This window comes from Plectropomus leopardus, chromosome 3, assembly GCF_026936395.1.
Source record: "Plectropomus leopardus strain MGB_pleo_1.0 chromosome 3, ASM2693639v1, whole genome shotgun sequence".
In the NCBI taxonomy this organism is placed as follows: domain Eukaryota; kingdom Metazoa; phylum Chordata; class Actinopteri; order Perciformes; family Serranidae; genus Plectropomus; species Plectropomus leopardus.
Genome location: NC_142178.1, coordinates 9,571,971 through 9,589,638, shown reverse-complemented (window position 1 = coordinate 9,589,638; position 17,668 = coordinate 9,571,971). Strand labels below are relative to the sequence as shown.

General features: G+C 40.5%; 1 protein-coding gene across 4 annotated transcripts in view; it reads left to right on the top strand.

The window, feature by feature from the left end:
* The window catches only part of LOC121942335 (phospholipid phosphatase-related protein type 5), a 72,162-nt gene extending 54,720 nt beyond the window's left edge, over window positions 1–17,442 (top strand). For 3 of the 4 annotated variants that reach the window (XM_088075534.1, XM_088075535.1, XM_042485514.2), the window contains 5 exons: window positions 8,718–8,838; window positions 9,256–9,506; window positions 10,849–11,025; window positions 12,633–12,763; window positions 14,104–17,442. In XM_088075534.1, coding sequence (XP_087931660.1) covers window positions 8,718–8,838; window positions 9,256–9,506; window positions 10,849–11,025; window positions 12,633–12,763; window positions 14,104–14,212 — 789 coding nt within the window. In that variant the 3' untranslated portion in view covers window positions 14,213–17,442. Of the gene's footprint in view, window positions 1–8,717; window positions 8,839–9,255; window positions 9,507–10,848; window positions 11,026–12,632; window positions 12,780–14,103 lie in introns of all 4 variants that reach the window. The other variant, XM_088075536.1, reaches the window with a different exon arrangement.
* The last annotated feature ends 226 nt before the right edge of the window (window positions 17,443–17,668 follow it).

The following is a 17,668-nucleotide window of genomic DNA, read 5'->3' as shown; positions in this document are numbered from 1 at the left end:
GCTTATTATTCAAAAAGATTTGGGGTTTTTAGCTTTCAATTTACAGTTTTTTCCCTCCTGTGTTCCTGCACAACACAAAAATTCTGATTATAAATTAATCAGAAGAATTTTTTTATATTTATGTTTTTATATTTTAAACATTCCTTCAGTGACAGAGGCTAGGACATGGGCACACCCTTTTATCTGTCTGCATTCAGACAGAGGCATTCATTTAAAGCCAGTGACAGATGAGACTTCTCTCTGTTTGAACAAACATCACTATGAAGAGTACTGGTTGCAAATCAACTGATGTCAAAATCATCTCAGAGACGAGACAAGGAGTTTTGTTTTGAAACAAAATGTTGAACTGAGCCATGTCGGTTTAAAAAAACCTCTATACCTCTCAGAATGATAGATCACTGCTTTTTTTTTTACATCTTTTCTTAAAAATAACTAAAATTAATCAAGTCTTTATCTTCTTTGTGCCGTTGCCTGCATTTTGGTCCACCGACATCATGCCCCAGCTCATGACAGTGCAAGTGTCATTCAATTAGAGATTCTCGTTCATGAGTAGATACACATTTCTCCGACACTCGGACACCAAAACAATGTAGACTGAAGAACAGCTCTACAGGTGAGAGGAAGAATATGGGGTAAACTGTAACTTTTAATAGTTGCCTATTTATTAGCATTCATTTGCAGTCATGTTTCTGCCCACCTGATGAACGTAACTCCAAAATTCTCCTTTTAGCTCTGTTTTGGTCTTCACCAATTCTGAGGGCAAATATCTCTCACTTTAGCTGCTAAATGCATCACTATGTTCACCAGTTCAATTTAAAAAGTATACTAATAGAGATCACATTCCATAGATGCTTTTGATTTTTGTTAAACTTCACTATGAAAAGGGACATATAGAAGCGTGTATGAACATCATGAGTGCATGGCAGTGGTTTCGTAGAGAACTCCAGCGGCTGAACATGAAAACTTGTGAGCTTCCAATCCTGACAGGCACTTAGACATCAAATAATGTGCAGAGCACCCATGAAAACATCTGTTATCATCTGCAAGCTTTGCATTTAGTGAAAGACCAAACAATTGTAGCCTTTGTGTATTTTTTGCATGAATATTGATCACTGCACAGAGATTTCTGAATTCACAAGCTGCTGGAGAGAACGGAGGTTACTTCAAAGCCCAGTGCTATCAATACATTTTATATTTCTTTTTTATCACAGACTTTTTATTGTGATTAAATTAGAGCAGCAGGAAGTAACCTTTTAGTGAGATCAGTACGAAAAAGGATTAGTATTGACATGAGATACTTTTAAATACATGGCTATGGGAGAAATGTTGCATATAACAACTCAGCGGGAGCCCATCACCATCAAATGCTGATGTGAACACATTAGCTTGGGAGTAGTAGGGAAAAAAAGTAATTGAGCGAATGGTAAAGGAGTGGATATGGCAACTTCTTCCCCTAATGGGGGCTTAGACTTCACCGGCCATCACAGCGGGAGACCATGCCAGAGAGCAAATAACTAGATGATTCAGTGCCCGATGTTATTATCTGTAGCTTTATATGATACAACACGAGCTCTAAAACCAAATGAATTATTCATTTCAATGCAAAACCTCAAATGCATGTTTCAACAAGTCAGGGCCAACACCAGGAAATTCTATATTATTAAGTAATGTTCAGATATGCACATTACAAACGCCTCTCTCTCTGTGTTCCCACATGCCCTTCAGTCTCTCTTGAGTTTTATTCTTTTGGTTTGATGTTGCCTTCAAGGAATCATCAAGGAACTCAGGCTCCACGCTGTTGAATCCAAAATATGTAGTGAAAAGCATGAAAGTCAGCTTGTTCTTGAAAATATTTTATTGTCACTGTGCAACCTGACAATCTTGTAACAAGCAAAGACGAGAGATTGGGCAGTTTCATCCTCAGCCCACACTTTACATTGAAAGCTGTAGTTTCAACTTTTATGAAAATAACTTATATTTGTTGCCACTACATCCATGCGGTACTACATGAGAAAGATAGTCTTTGGGAAAAAATCACGTTCCTCTGCCTCCTCATAGTGCTTCTAATGGCAACCAGTCAGAGCCAAAAAGTCTCAAACGCAGCTGTCAATCATGTCAATCACTGCATGTGAACTGCGGTAAAAGTGGTGCAAAATGAGAAGGTTGCTCTAGTCAGTGGGTGATGCATGGTTTTGGCTAAACATGGTGGCTGGGTCACAAACTTTCTCTTTGTAGAGCCACATAGTACACTAAAATACGTTTCTGAAAAAGTTTGAGGCAAGAAATAGGCAATCCAGTAACAGATTCTCAATTCTTATTTAATCTGCACTGCATAGTTTGACAGTTTGACCACAGTTTTCAAGCTGTGATTGACAGAGATTCCTCAGCTCTGATTGTTTTTGTCCATGTGCAACCAGGTCTCACTGCCAACCACTTGATCAGAAGTCATAGAGCCTGTGGGAGGGATGGTGTATGGGTCAGACAAACTCTGGACTTCCACTCAGGAGATCACAGTTCATTTTGCATGTGAAACCAAAAGTCAATTGAGTTTTTTTTTTATTTCGAATAACAACACAGCATGTTTGTATATGTTGCATGCTACACTAATGAGATGCTGCATGATGTATACTAACATAATGTTAGTAACATACCTAGTTATTTTAAGCAATTATGTTTTCTTTAAACCTATCCATGTACTTTTGTTGCCTAAAACAGTTTTTTTACCAATGTTCTAAGTGCATTTAATGAGCAGAAGTTGCACATTTTCTGTGAGAACAGGAGTGTATTTTGAAGAGACGCTATGCATGTAACAAAAGCAAATAGACGCACCATCCCTGCATATCCAAAACTGATGCTGGAAGGGTACCTAAAGCATCCCAAGCATTGGTATTTGATGAGTGAGACTGTGTTGTCACAGGTAGTTGATTTTTGCAAATGCTATTGGAAGCACTATGAGGAGACAGAGGAACATGTTTTGTTTTGTTGTTGTTGTTTTTTTTACTGACTATCTGTCTCATGTTTCTGGATGTAATGACAGTTTTAGCAAATATGGCAAAAAGTTATCTTCATAAAAATTACCTACTACAGCTTTAATGTTTCATAGAGATTTGGATGAAACTGTTCTGCCTTGGTTTAGTTAATGAACTCTAAAAAATTTGTTCCAGTCATCAAATGTAGATATTGCTATTTATTCCCTTTCTTTGATTCCGTTTTTAACATCACTGTATTTATGTTTTAGCCATTGGATGTTCATGTACAGCAGCTAATTAGTACATGTGGGTGTTAATTAGGTCCGTGGCTGCAGCAGCTGTGTCATTTACACATCCTGCCACCCTGCATAAATGTCTTCCTTTCTGAGATTACTATAGCTGTAACTCTAAAGCTCATTAACTGTATGCATGTTCCTGATGTAATGCACACCACTTAAACTTGTTCCTGCCGCTGCTGCATAGTCGGCTGCTGAAGTCAGTTTAGGAAGTTTAGAATGAGCCTTTTGATAGTTTTAATTATGCCGCAATCAGCCTCTTTTCTTTCATCCGTAATCTCAGTTTCATGCTGATTAATTGCCAACAACACCATTTGCAATTCTCTCATGCCTTCTGCCCTTTTGCTGCTAGCTGACTACCATCAGTCGCTGCTGTCTCCTCCACTCTTCTTCCTCTTCGTCTCCCCCACACTCACTTCACAAGAGCATCTCCCAGAAATACATCAGGACAGTAACAGTTTCTGCAGAGTTTTAACATGAGCCAAGATGAGAGCACACGTCAGTCTTATGTTAAAGTTTGTCCACACAGTTTTCGGTTGTACAGATACAGCGATGATACATTCTTCACAGTGTCTGAACCTTTTCTTGGTCTTGTTTCCAGAGTATATAATCACCTCACTACATGTGTTCCGGCACAACCCACAGATTCAATTTTACCTAAATCCAGTCCGAAGAAATAAAAGTTTTTTTGTTTCCAGCAGCACAAAGCTCTGAAACAGCAGCAGTGAAAGTCTGAGTCCTGAGTGTTACAAGACCTGCTTTTTGCAGTGTTGTTTTTTCAATGAGACTCATTGAGACGATACTTCTATTAGCACAGGCAGACCCATTAAAGAGCTCTGCAGGTTTCATCAGCCCACTGAACTGTACACACTAACTGAGATAAGCAGAGCTATTTATATATAGTACCTGCTTTATATATGGCCATCACGAACTAAGTCTGTCTCTGTTGCATAACAGGAAGTTCGCACTATAGGTATCACCCCACTCTCTGCAGGAGACGTTGCAGGAGACGATGAATGAACACAGATCTCTCCCAGAAACCATGCTGTTGTATACTCATTTTAGCATAATGAACTCCGTTTACCACATAGCAAAAACATACATCAAAATCTGATTCCAATTCATCTCTTTAAGTCTTTTTTGTTCCACTGGTGGGAGTACAGAGTAGTTTTCATTATGAGCAGTGGGTGCAGCCTGGAGGTAAAAATGTGCTACACATGACCCAGCTGTCTAATCTTTGCTGTCCACCAGCGCTGCCAAGGTTCCTGCTGCAGCAAGAAACCAACCCTCCATCAGCTGTAGCAATACACTGATTTATGTCTGACCCTACACACAAACCTCCCTGCAGAAATAAATGAAGCGTAGTCAAACTTGTGTGCTCGGCGAGGAGAATATTCAAGCAGATTTTTATCTAGCATGACATTTTCTGAAGAACATTTGTACATTTTTTTCCCTTTTCTGGTATTTTTCTTTGGAGGGTTTGTTGTGCTTTATCAGTTAAATTTTTAGTGTGTCACATAGAATCATTCTCTTTTTTTTTTTAACTTATAAAGCCCACTGTCAAATTTGGCTCATGCACATAGCCAAAATGGAAAGGTTGTATCATGCTGTATTGGCAACCAAGAGAGAAAGGACTCAAATGTACATCTCACAGAGGTAGGATAAAAGTTAAAGTCTTGAGAAAAATTGGGTTTGATACAGAGGTAACAGTCCAAAAACATATGTGAAGTTATTCAAAAAACACTAGGCAAGATCTTAGTCAAAGGTACAGAAGAACTGTCTCATAACATTAGGAATAAACTCAGTAAAATAACACTGGGGTAGTGAAGAAGAAGTGGCACAACAAAGAGAATCACACAGACTATTTACACGGGGGAGGCAGGGGGAATGAGGGACAGGTGGAGCTGATCCGGGCGGGGTAGGTAATCACACAGACGGTAAACACAGGGCGGGGAGTGAAGTTTATGAAACGAGAGACAAAGATAAGTACCAGAGATGGGACCAAGTCATTATTTTGGAAGTCGTCAGTAACTCTCAAGTTTTTGCACTTAAGTCCCAAGTCAAGACTGACAAGTCATTAGTCCTAAACCTTGAATTTTGAGTCCTTAAGAAGTCACAATTCATGAAATGTATATTGCTGTTTTAACAACAAAGTAATCATGTATTTTTTTTTTACAAAAAAAATAAATGCCTGAAAATTAGAATTTGTTATAACAAGTTTGTAAAAATGCAAGCCAATTTTTGCAAAGCAATAGCTTTCTAACTATGTTAATATTAGCCTTGACATACTAATCTTTGTACAACTTTGCATGTTGAAACAAAGTCGGTAGTTACTGCGTCTCTATCAGAAATTTTTGACACATACATTTTGCATACTGAATTTTATTTTTTTAATCACCACAGAGTACGTGTAGGCTTATGTGTCTATTGCATTATTTTTTCCAACTGACTTTCAATAACCAAACGTAGTTGGTCATTGATTGGTTGCTGTCTGATTGGTTCAAACAAAGTGGATCTGGGGAATTAAGAGTTGACTTCCAGGAAATGAATAGCATTAATGCTATTGAAATGAAGAAAAATTAATATATTTACTGCACACTATTTCAATAACATACTCTTTCATCTTTGGGCTAGGGGGAGGTGTTGAGTACTTCAAGTCAAAAGGCTCAACTGAAGTCACAAGTTATCGGTCTTAAAAGTCCAAGTCAAGTTATTAAAGAGTCTAAAGTCATTAAATGTGTGACACAAGTCTGACTCCAGTCCAAGTCATGTTTCTTGAGTCTACACCTCAGGTGAGTACCAAAATAAAACAGGAAATGGTGACTGCAGTTAGTGTGGGCTAGGTTGGGTTATCAACCACTAATGTGTTGTCTCCTTCAAATGGTCGACAATGTCATGTGATGGTCTGCTTCTGTCACATTTGCCCTGGGCTGCTGTTTTTCCAACATGTCAGGGACTGCAAGGACAACTGCTGCTCCTCCATCTAGCAAAGACGTCAAGTGTGCTTACATCACTTAGCATAATGACAGTAAACCCAACAAACTCTGTTTAGTTAATAACTGAGAAGGTTCGGTTTTCCACTGTGTATACACACACACAAAAGAAATCTGTGAAAGCCAATTATCCAGTGCGTATGTAAGACTTTCTGGAGTACAAAAACATGTAGTAAATGTTAACACTCGCCAACTGAAAGTGCATTCGTTCCAAAGAGAACCTCTGTGATCTCTGATGTGTTTGCAAACTGCCGTACTTTTTGCTGCAGAATTTGCCTCAAGTACATTGAAAAAAAATCAACTTTTGTGGCAGATTTCCGACAGATCTTATGCACTGTTCCACAGGGAGTTAGCATATAAAGGAATTAGTAACCAGACTGATGAATGTCATACAGGTTTATACATTATTTACTAAGTGAAAAGTTGGACGGCATGTTGAGCTAACAGTAGTAGTGGCACATTCGCTGCGAATCGTGTAGAGTAGGCCTACGTGCATGGTGGATCAAACAGCTTTTAACAGAATATTCACAAAACTGGCAACACACCTAACAGCCTCACTTAATTGTCACAATACATGTCCTGTTTTGTCCACTGCACTGCTCCATGTGCATATTCCACATGACTGGACAGTGGAAAACACTCAAAATTAACTTTTCAGCTATTTCTGTCGGGTTTTTTCCATCCATTTAGAAAGAAATACACTTCCTTACATTGAACCCAAATGTATTCCGTTTAATATACCAAAACTCAGAGAGAAATCAATGTGTGGAATTGAGGCATGAGGCCCTTGCTAACCAAGTCCATATTTTTCATGCATTATTTTAAACCATGATCACACAAAAAATACAATTACAGAAACGTTGCACACTGACTCTGCTTTTTATTTACTCGTTGTAAATCTTAATACCAGGCAAAATGGAAAGACACATATGCTTCCCACGTCTCACATTTAGCACCATGGTTACCTGAAGGGTCTGAGCTGTCCCACTCTCTCTGTCTCCACATGGTCACTCTGTCCATGTGTGGCCCTCATCCTCTTTTATATCTTCCTCCTTATCATTATCATCCACCTGAGTAATGATGTCTGACCTGTTGTAAGCTATCTGAGTTATGAAATGATACTGTGCGCCCTGTTCCTCTCTCCTATTGTGGATGCGTCCCACAGGTTATGCCTTATTTTCTTCACTGCTTCTCGGTCAGACAGCTCTCTAAAGGCTTTTGTCGGATCCAAGAAACGCAAAAAAAAAAGTTTCAGAGTCAATGGGAAAATGTGATTGACACGATCTGAAGTTTGTTTTTTTTTAAGTGCAACAATTTTGGAAAAAATATGCACTTGGTGTTCTGAGGCCTTCACTGTAAATTTATGCGAAAGCTTGAGGGTGAGAGGCAAAAATAAGCACACAGCCATTACGTCTTGAAATGACGTCTAAACCTCTTTCACCAACACACATGACTTCAGGGCTGCACAGCTTCACAGCACTCAGGTCAAGTCATACACCAACGACATAATTTATGTTGACACGCGAGTCCCCACAACTCTCTCTGAACCTCCCGTCGGTAGTTCTGAGTCCATAACATCAGTGCTAGTGTAAACCTCAGCCTTCATCTGTCACACCGAGTGCACCGTGAGCTTTGATGCATTAGCATCGTCCCACGCTCCTGGCCATGAATATTGCATGAGCATGTAACCTACATCTATCCGTGCTTCTGTCAGCAGGGGTCCCCTGATCAGACAGGTTCAGTATGCAGGGTGTAACGGTGTCCGGGAGAGCGTTTTACCGGGTGTTTAGTTGATTCATTCCCCTGTCAGAGGAGATCAATGTCCTGCTGATTTGACTCGGTTTTTAAATTCTTAAAAGTGCTTTTCAAACGGCTGCCAGCGGCTCGGGGTGTGTGCTCTTTAAATGGGTGTTCAAAATGTGTTAGGGCCATGATAGTAAAAATATAATGGAAGTTTTATTGAAGTGTGATCAGGGCAGGGTAAAACATTCATACATTTCAAATATATTGTGAAAGATGTGTTTGATTTACAGCGTCTGGCAAAGCCAATGTTCGCTTTTAAGGGTATCGACCTGCATGACATTATTAATCAAAGTGTAGTCATGTTTTTATGAAACTGCAGTAAATGTGCACAGAAAAAAAAGAGAAATGGAGAGATAGAAGGTCTATGAGACACTGAGGTCGACAAACTGATGAGAGTGAATGGGAGGTGTTAATGTTGGGATTTACTAAAGCGGCACAAAATCAGCCAAATGGTGAGAGAAGTAAAAGGCAGACTGGCCAAGGAAAAATGTAATCATTGCAAGGCTGAGGGGAGGGACGATCATGAATAAATTTGCTGCGCACCATATTAAACTGACAGAATATTCAGTGAAACTGATCAATCCCTAAGCATGCAGTTTTAGCTTTCTGTTTGCCTAAAAAAAGAAATGTTTGTGGTTTCTCTCCCTCTGTCCCAGATTCTGATTGGGGAAGTGACCAGTTTCTTTGTGAAGACGGAGGGAGCTCAGGAGAAGACCATAGTGACCGCCGACTGCTGTTATTTCAACCCTCTCCTCCGGAGGATCGTACGCTTTCTGGGTCAGTCATAGTGCTCAAGATCAGAGCTTTGACTAAATAGAGCCTCTGTGCTCTGGGACCAAGGCTCATTTAGACTTACACCAGCACTCCTCTATCTAAAGGCCAGAAAGAGCCCTTGTCCTTACTTTGGGTCTCCTGTGGACTAATTTGCCCTTTCCTCTGTTCTGTTGATGTCCTGTGATCATTTTCATCATCTCTGTATTTATCCAAGTTATGGACCTTTCAAAGTGCTGGACTGGAGTTGTGAAGCTTAAAAGGCTATGTCTGTCTGGACTTTTACTCCCACACAGTTTGCAGTCAGCGTAATCATTTAACTCCCATTTAGGTGCCTGTTTCCAGTCTCACTGATTCACTTATTTAAATTTACCAACACACACCCTATTTGTTTTTCTAATTGGCCTCTGTTTTGTTACACAGGTGTCTACTCCTTCGGCCTCTTCACCACCACCATCTTTGCCAATGCAGGTCAGGTGGTGACAGGAAACCAGACGCCTCACTTCCTGTCCGCCTGCAGGCCAAACTACACAGCTCTGGGCTGCCAGTCTCCGCTGCAGTACATCGCAGAGCGCCGAGCCTGCACAGGAAACCCGTACCTGGTGGTGTCTGCCCGCAAATCCTTCCCTTCCAAAGACGCAGCGCTCAGCTTTTATTCAGCCATCTACACAGTGGTAGGGAACTTTTGGGGTGCAAAAGGTGACAGGATATACACCTGGGATGTTGTGGGATATGATGATGTTGTGTATGTACATGCCTGACTGTTGTGGTGGACACAAGTGGGCCACTAGGCATACTTTTGATTTGCTCAAAATTTTATTGGGTCAGGGGCACCCAGTAGCTAAGTTGGTAGAGCGGGTGCCCCATGTGCAGAGGCTGCATCCTCGCCGCAGCAGCCACAGGTTTGGTTTCGGGCTTGGTCCTTTGCTGCCCTTCTCTCTTCCCCTTTCAGGTTAATATCTGTCCTATTAAAAAAAAGGCAAAAGCCCTAAAAACAGTATTTTAAAAAAATACTCTACCAGATGTTATATATCTTAGAATAAAATATTTAGTTTAAAAAAAAAATCATAAATAGGGGCACCTACCAGCTGGTATCACCTGGTATAGTGGGCACCCAATGCACAAAGGCTATGTCGTTTCCACAGCAGCCGTGGGTTTGATCCCACCCTCAGCCCTTCGCTGTATGCCATTCCCTCTCTTTCTCCCTTTCACACTGAAACTGTCCTCTGTAATAGAGGCCAAAATAAAAGCCTAAAAATAAAATGTCAAAAATCCCACAATGCAATATGATCGTTTTGTAATTTAAGTGGACTTAGAGAACAATACACCTGCAGAATCCTGCAGAGAAAGTTGTTATTTCAAAACTGCCTGCACTGCAGAGCAATCCAAAAATGGAAGACAGACTTATTTAAAAGAGAGTCTAAAATAGAGTCTGACAATGAGCGAAATAAAATACATGCCAGTATCTGGCAAAAGATAAAGAGAGAGAAATAGTGAGAGAGGAGAGAAATGAAATTCTTCCAATGAAGGATGAAACCTCTTACATCTTGAAACAAGCATATGCTTTCATGCGCATACTGACTTTTACAATGAAATCTCCCTCTGTGGTAGTCGTCACCTGATCTTAACACAATGACCTCCTTTCTCGGGGTAAAACGTGTGCATTTGGGTCTCTATTATTACATCAGTAGAACTAATTGATTATGCTCAAAGTGCTGCTGCATGGAGCCTTTGTTCTCTTTTTAATTACAGCGTGCTATGTTCCTGTCAGTTTTTCAGAAGCATTACACCAAACATGGCAGTGTTTATGGTGCTTTCTTTTGTACCTCATCAAATCCTTCAGCTGCTCTGAAATCACTGCAGAGTGCGTCCTCTCGTGGATCATTCATGCTATTCAACCCACTAAGTTATTCAAGCTGTAGCAGCATTTGAATGATCTCAGACGGCTGACTGAAGACCTGTAGATTCAACAGTAGCTCACATTGTTTTAATTTTAAATATATTTCTGTCCTCCAGATGTACGTGACCCTGGTGTTCCGGACCAAAGGGACCCGTCTGACCAAGCCCACCTTGTGCCTGGTGCTGCTGTCTCTGGCCGTGCTGGTGGGGGTGGTGAGGGTGACTGAGCACAGAAACCACTGGAACGATGTCCTGGCTGGGTTCGTCACCGGAGGGGCCATCGCTGCCTTCCTGGTGAGAAGGAGATGAGGAAGGGAGGCGGATATTGGGAGGGAAAGATGGGTGGAAAGATGAGATGGATGGAGTTTCAGGGATCAAAAAAGGAAGGAGGAGGGGGAGACACTGCAGTAATAGATGAATGGAAAGGGGTAGAGGAAAGAATGCTGCCCTGCAAAGGTGAGAAGCAGTAACTACAGAAGAAGCAATGACGACACAAAATTTGAGTTCGATTGTTGTACTGTGCCATAGAGATAATGCATAATACCTCAAATTCTGCACCCTCCCTGTCTATCATCTTCAGGGAAAGTGAGGGGAAAACACGGTTATCTACAAGACAAATGTGTTCTGTCACCATTCTAGTCCATTTTAATTCATTTGATGTTGTTGGGTTTTTTTTTTATTATCATTAATCTTTTATTTGAAACACAAAAATTACTAAAGTATTAAATCAGCTCATGGGGCTAAAAGAGGGACCCCAACCATCTGATAGCAAGAATAACAAAACATTGTCTCTTTGTAGAAAGTAACATTACTCCCAGTAACTGTGGTGTGTATGAATATTTATAAACACACAAATAATTATGAATAAATAGATAAAAAGTGAAAAATTTAACAAAGAAAAATAATATTTAATATGATTAAAATAATTGCAAAAATATAATAAGTTATAATAATAAAAATAAGTAGTTCATAGTAGTAAGTATCTGTTTAGCTAGGTGTCTGCCTTTCTGTCTAATGTTAATATTTATATTTATGAGTATATAGAATAATAAACATTCATTTGCAATTTAAATGGCATGAATTTCACTGAAATCTCTGCAAGCTAGTTAGCTTTAGCAACTAGTTAGCTTTAGCAGGAGTTTAGCAGGGGTTTTATTCTCTCTACTTAATTTCAACTAACCAATGATGTTGCTTCAGTTAAATTGATATTTTTCAATTTGGGATAACAGCTATGGAAAAGTCAATCAGGATTTTACAAGGAACTTTTACATGCTAACATTCTTTTGATGGTAAAACAGCATAAAGTGAGCCCTTGGGCAAAATATGTAGTAAGTTCCTGCTTGTTGCCCTTGTATGGCAGGATAGTATGATGAAGAGCGAAGGGAAGGATTGCATTAGCCAAGGATGCAGATAGAGAGCTGTGTCGGTGTGATGTGGGTGCAGGAGAGATGGTGGGAGGATGAACTGATGATTAAGGCGAGTTTGAAAGAGCCGTGCTGCCTGGGCGGTCGAGGACTCTCACACTCTTTCTCACCTATGAATTTGAATGGACTGATCTGAATCTTTATTTGGCACATTGAAATTGTGTCATTTGGTCTCAGGACCTCTTGGGCTGAATCAATTTTCTGGAAATACTTCTAGGGTTGCGGTTAACGTTAAAGATCAAAGTGCTCCCTGTGCTTCGACCCTTTCTTTCCTTGCCTCCTCCCATATTTCATTCTTTCTCCCTCTTTCTTTTATCTCTGTCTCCCCCTCTTGTACTTTAAGTGTCCTCTTCAGTATCTGTTCCCATGTGCACTCCAGGCATTTTACGCACCAGAAAATCGTCCATCTCTGCAGTGCAGTGAAGCGAATCTCTGCCTTCCTTTTTCTTTTACCTCCTTTTCTGTGCTCTCCATCAGGTGTCATGTGTGATCAACAATTTCCAGCAAACACAGAGAGCGGTGGCGACTCCTCCACCTCCACAGCGCACAGAGCCCCCGATCGGGCTTCCTCTCCTCACTCTGCCCCGTGTGGAGAGTCCACTCGAAAAGTTAAGTGGCCTCCAGGTAAGGGTGGGGGAAAACATTATGAAAAATTCTGATAAAATAGTTTGATTTTTAACTAAAAAGTATTTTTAGGTGAGCAAATACTTATTAGCAGTCTGGCTCTGGGAATGTCGATCAGTCAGTCCACTACTTTGGTCCAGAGTGAAATATCTCAACAGTAATTGGATACTCATGTTCCCCATAGGATGAATCCAACCGACTTTTACCCTAATGCCACTATAAAGTTCACATTTTTGTTTTGGATAAAACATTTCGACAGGTACACACATTCATGCTTCTCACAGGACGATTTATTATTAGCTTTGGTGATCCTTTAACTTTGAATCTAGCTCCATCATCAGGTCGAATTTGAATTTGCCCAATGGATTTTTTCTATGAAAACTACATTCCCATCAGCCTCAGCTATACAAACAAAAAAAAATGAAAAACTCAGCAGCTATGTTTCTTTCCAGAAATCATGTTTCCTCAAGATAACCCACAGCACTATTTTCTTTGAACTGTATCACCTCACAGAGGGGAGCGTGCATCTACTCATGGATAACAGCTTGTGTTCGAGACAGTGCGAGATGTGAACGTTCGTGGTGTCTCTCTCAGCTGATATGTACCATCACCTTGCTTAATGATGCTAGGTGAGCTAGCTGCAGATCCACCCTTCCTTCTGCGTGATGATGCAGTTGGTGCGCATACTTTTGTATATATGAAACTGCTCACAATAAGGTCTGTGGATTATCTTGAGTAAACGGGTCAGGATTTCTTTAAAGAGACATTGCTGTTAAGTTTTTTAAATGTATAATTTTTGGCGCTTTGAGTCGAATGCCATCCAGTTGCATTATATGAGCGAGAAGGCAGACATCTCTACAGCCGACACTCCAACACCCAGCAACTCACACCAAAACAATCTGGGCTGATAAATAGCACAACAGGTATGAGGGGAAAATATGTGCTTTAAATTTTAGGGAGAACTGTCCCGTTAAGCTCAAAGCACCACTGTACTAAATTACAGCCACACAGAGCGCCTAGCACGGCTGTAGACCTTCATTCTTGTTTTTAAATGTGTATGGGGCTGTCTTTGAGTCTTTTATGTCCTCACTGATAGCCTTGGTTGTTTCTTTGTGTCTAGATTTATGCATCGTTCTGTCTGATATCTCTGTTGTGTACGCTCTATCTCCAGACATCATTTCGCATTATTGTCTCCTACTGTGTCAGTCAAGTAAAGTTTATCCACTCTGTTCCCTGTTTGAACTTCTCACGTTTTGTAATGTTTTATGCTTCCCTGCGTCTCTATCTCCCCTAACCTCCTCTCTGTCCTTTTCCCTCCCGTTAGGCTCCAGGGCTACCGTATTCTGAGATCACATGACCATCAGCCAATCCCGTCCCCCGCCCCTCCCGATGTGCTCCTCCCCTCACGGCGTTGCCTCACCAGCGCAGTCTAGACCTGCCCACCGAATGCCCCCCGCCCTGCCCCGCCCACCCCGCTGGACGACATCCTCTCAGACGAGTCAAATCCACGCAGGTCTGACGCTCCACCAATCACAGGAGGCAGAACAGCAACACGCGCACACGGCAAGCATGGCAGAAAGCTGTCATCCGCTAAGGACCAATAGGACATGGAAACATGTCTTTCTGTCCTGTTCTGCCCTGTTTTTCCTCCAAGATGGCCTCCTTTTTCTTTCAGGTGTGAAAGAATCGCCAAAGCCAGAGCTGTTGAAGCAATACTGTGTCCTATTTCCCTGTCCTGTTTTCCACAAAGACCCAACAGTGACTCTAAAGACTGTTGGCTGGTGATGACTTGACAAAACACTTTGGTTTGGGGATTGAAGAAAATTCCAGTCACCGGTGGATTGTCCTCAACAGACCATTTTGCAACACTCAGGACAATACAATGGAAAAAAAGGGACAAGATTTAAAAACAAAGACCTTTATGTAATCAGGTACCGTCTAGTATTATGGTACAGATTTTTATTTCTGTCCTCGAAAATAACAAGAGACGTAATCAAAGAGGAAAGCACCTTTGTAAATTATAGCACAGATGAACCGACCCGGCGTCCAGTAGACTGTGTTGTATCTTATTTGTTTTAGGGGATTGTGGGTTTAGTCTCTTGGTGTATATTGTGTGAAGTGAAAGAAGAGAGATTTATACATGCTAGAGCTGTGCTTGTGATACCACGTTTCTTTTGGGGGCATCAGTTAATTCATCCCTGAGGTGAACTGAACTAGATTTCCATCAACTTTCCAAATATCTTTTATCTACTTGCTATTCGTGTGTGTGTGTGTGTGTGTGTGTGTGTGTGTGTGTGTGTGTGTGTGTGTGTGTGTGTGTGTGTGTGTGTGTGTGTGTGTTTCTGTAGGTTTTACATCCATGCTGTGGAATACTTGGAAGGTTTTATCATTTGGCTTACTGCCTATTCCCACGTGGAGTTCCTTGTTAGTGTTAGTTTGTGTAAATGTCACGTTTTCTTTTTCCCATACCACCTTTAACGCTTTCATTACTGTTATTATTTTCTCTTTAAATTACCTACATCTAAATACCAATGTATTTAGATGTAGCTAATCTTCCTATACGCAACAAAGGCAGCCGCATAGGGTGCCACCCAGAGGGAGCGCACCAAACTCCCCCAACTTCCCCATGCCTGTACCCCAAAAAAAAAAAAAAAAGACATGAGGGAAAAGTGATGCTAAGATACAGAATTAAAGGGACAGTTAAGGTTTTTTGAAGTGGGTTTGTATGGAGCATTCATCCATAATCAGTGTATTACATACAGTAACTATCAGTCAGCATGCTCCCAGTTTGGAGAAGCAGGCAGGAGTCTGACACTGAAGCTAGGTAAAATGTGATGCTGTGGACAAGGGTCGGCAACAAAACATTTTAGCCACCTAAAAAAAGCAATGTCAGTGTATGCTATAATGAGACTATTTTCAGGACTTTCAGGACTTCTATCAGAGAGCACGCTCAGACAGGGAAGCTGTGAATGGATTCAGTTCACCATCTGCCAAAGCCATCAGACTCCACTGAGAAAAAACATCAATTTTTGCTCCCTGAACAAAGGAGCTGATCAGTTAGTTACTTTATGTTATTTTGTGACTTTGAAGAAGCCAAAAAAATAAAAATAAAAGAAGAAAAAAAAAGGTTCCTGTCTGTCATAAAGTAAAGCATTGGAAAATATTCTAAATATAGCTTACACTTAAACTGTTCTTAATATTATTTAGGTAGGACTGTTTTTTAGGTGGCTATAATAGTTTTTGTTGTTTAGCTTCCATGTAAGATTTACAGCCTGCTTCTCCGAACTGAGGGCATACCAACTGACATCTGCTGTATGTAATATACTGTATGTGGAGTTCCTCATACAACCCCACTTCAAAAAAATCTGAACCATCCCTTTAATGGTTTAGTGGAGTTGAGTGTATAAGGAGAGCTTTAGATTAAGGGAAATTGAATCTGGAGCACACTGCAAAAAAAAAAATAATAAATAATAATAATAATAAAATTTGCAATTTTGCACATAGTCTACCTTGACCTTTCTTTGTTTGATATTTATAACTATTGATTGGAGGTAACGTTTTTATTTGTGTTGATTTCTATTTAGCTCCTTTTCTTGTTTGTAACAAATTCAATAAATTTAAAAGGATTTTATTTTCGTTTTTTTCTTTTGGTGGGTGGGGTGGCCGCCGGTGGGAGCTTGCCCAGGGCGCAAAATATGGTAGGTCCGGCACTGTGTATTTACTCACTTTCTCTCAAAAACTAATGTTTTGTAAGAGTTGTTTAGCATCAGTTGTTTTATCCATCTGTCCTGTCCTTTTATTTCCTGCTTCAGTTCACCATCCTTTCCACATGCTGACTTTAGGAAACCAGTGGCACAGACCAGTGTGTAACACAGAGGTAAGACCTCTGAGGTTTTGTATAGTTTTGTACAGTATATAGGTTTCTTTACACAGTGTATACTGCATTATCATTATGTTTAAATTGTGTGAACAATGTGAAGCTGCCTGAGCCTGCCTTGTAGGAACATGAGTAGTTGCCTGGTCTAAAGCAGGAATGTAGCGCAGCAGAGAAGTGTGTGTGAAATCTAACAGCATACAGTCGGTGTGTTTGGCTCACAACTTGCTTTGGTTCTGCTCAGTTCAAAATGACACTGCAGGCAGGTTAGATTAGTAGGAGGGTACACAGTGGGTTATATAAAGATGACATTGCTATGGTTTTATTAAGTGTGTGTGTCTGAGTGCGTGTGTGTGTGTGCATGTGTGTGTGCGTGCACGTGCGTGTGTGTGTGTGTGTGTGTGTGTGTGTGTGTGTGTGTGTGTGCTTATTGGGAATTGTGTGTCTGTTTATAATGAGCACATTGTATGGCAGCATAACTGTTAATTTGGCAATCTGTTTTCTTAAGTTAAACTGTCAAAAGTAGCTGCTATAATTACACACTTGTGCTTGTGTGTAACTGCAGGCCTTCAAAGGACCCCTGCCAAGGCGTCCTAACAATGCCTGTTATAGCAGAAGGTGCTCATTATAGCTCTGAGATTACCTACAGTAAAACTTTTCAGTCTGAATTTTTTGTAAACAACTGAGGAGGTAGAGAACACCATAACTGTCCAAATAATGTTATTTTCATGTTCAGATGTCTCTGTTTTGTATTTATTTACCAAAATAAATTGCAATTACCACACATGCTTGACTGAGTTACATTTTTCACTTGATTTGCTGCAGTTCTTCGCACACTTCGGTAAAGATTCATCTTTGCTTTTATACCAGCTCCATTTGTTTATGCTCGCAAGACGTGCAGGCATGAACACTGTATGTGTATGTATGAAGGGGCATTTGTGGGATATTTAACTGACTTAGCTTTCACAATTATTTAACCTTTGGACCCTGAGCAAATTGGTTAGATTTAGTTTTT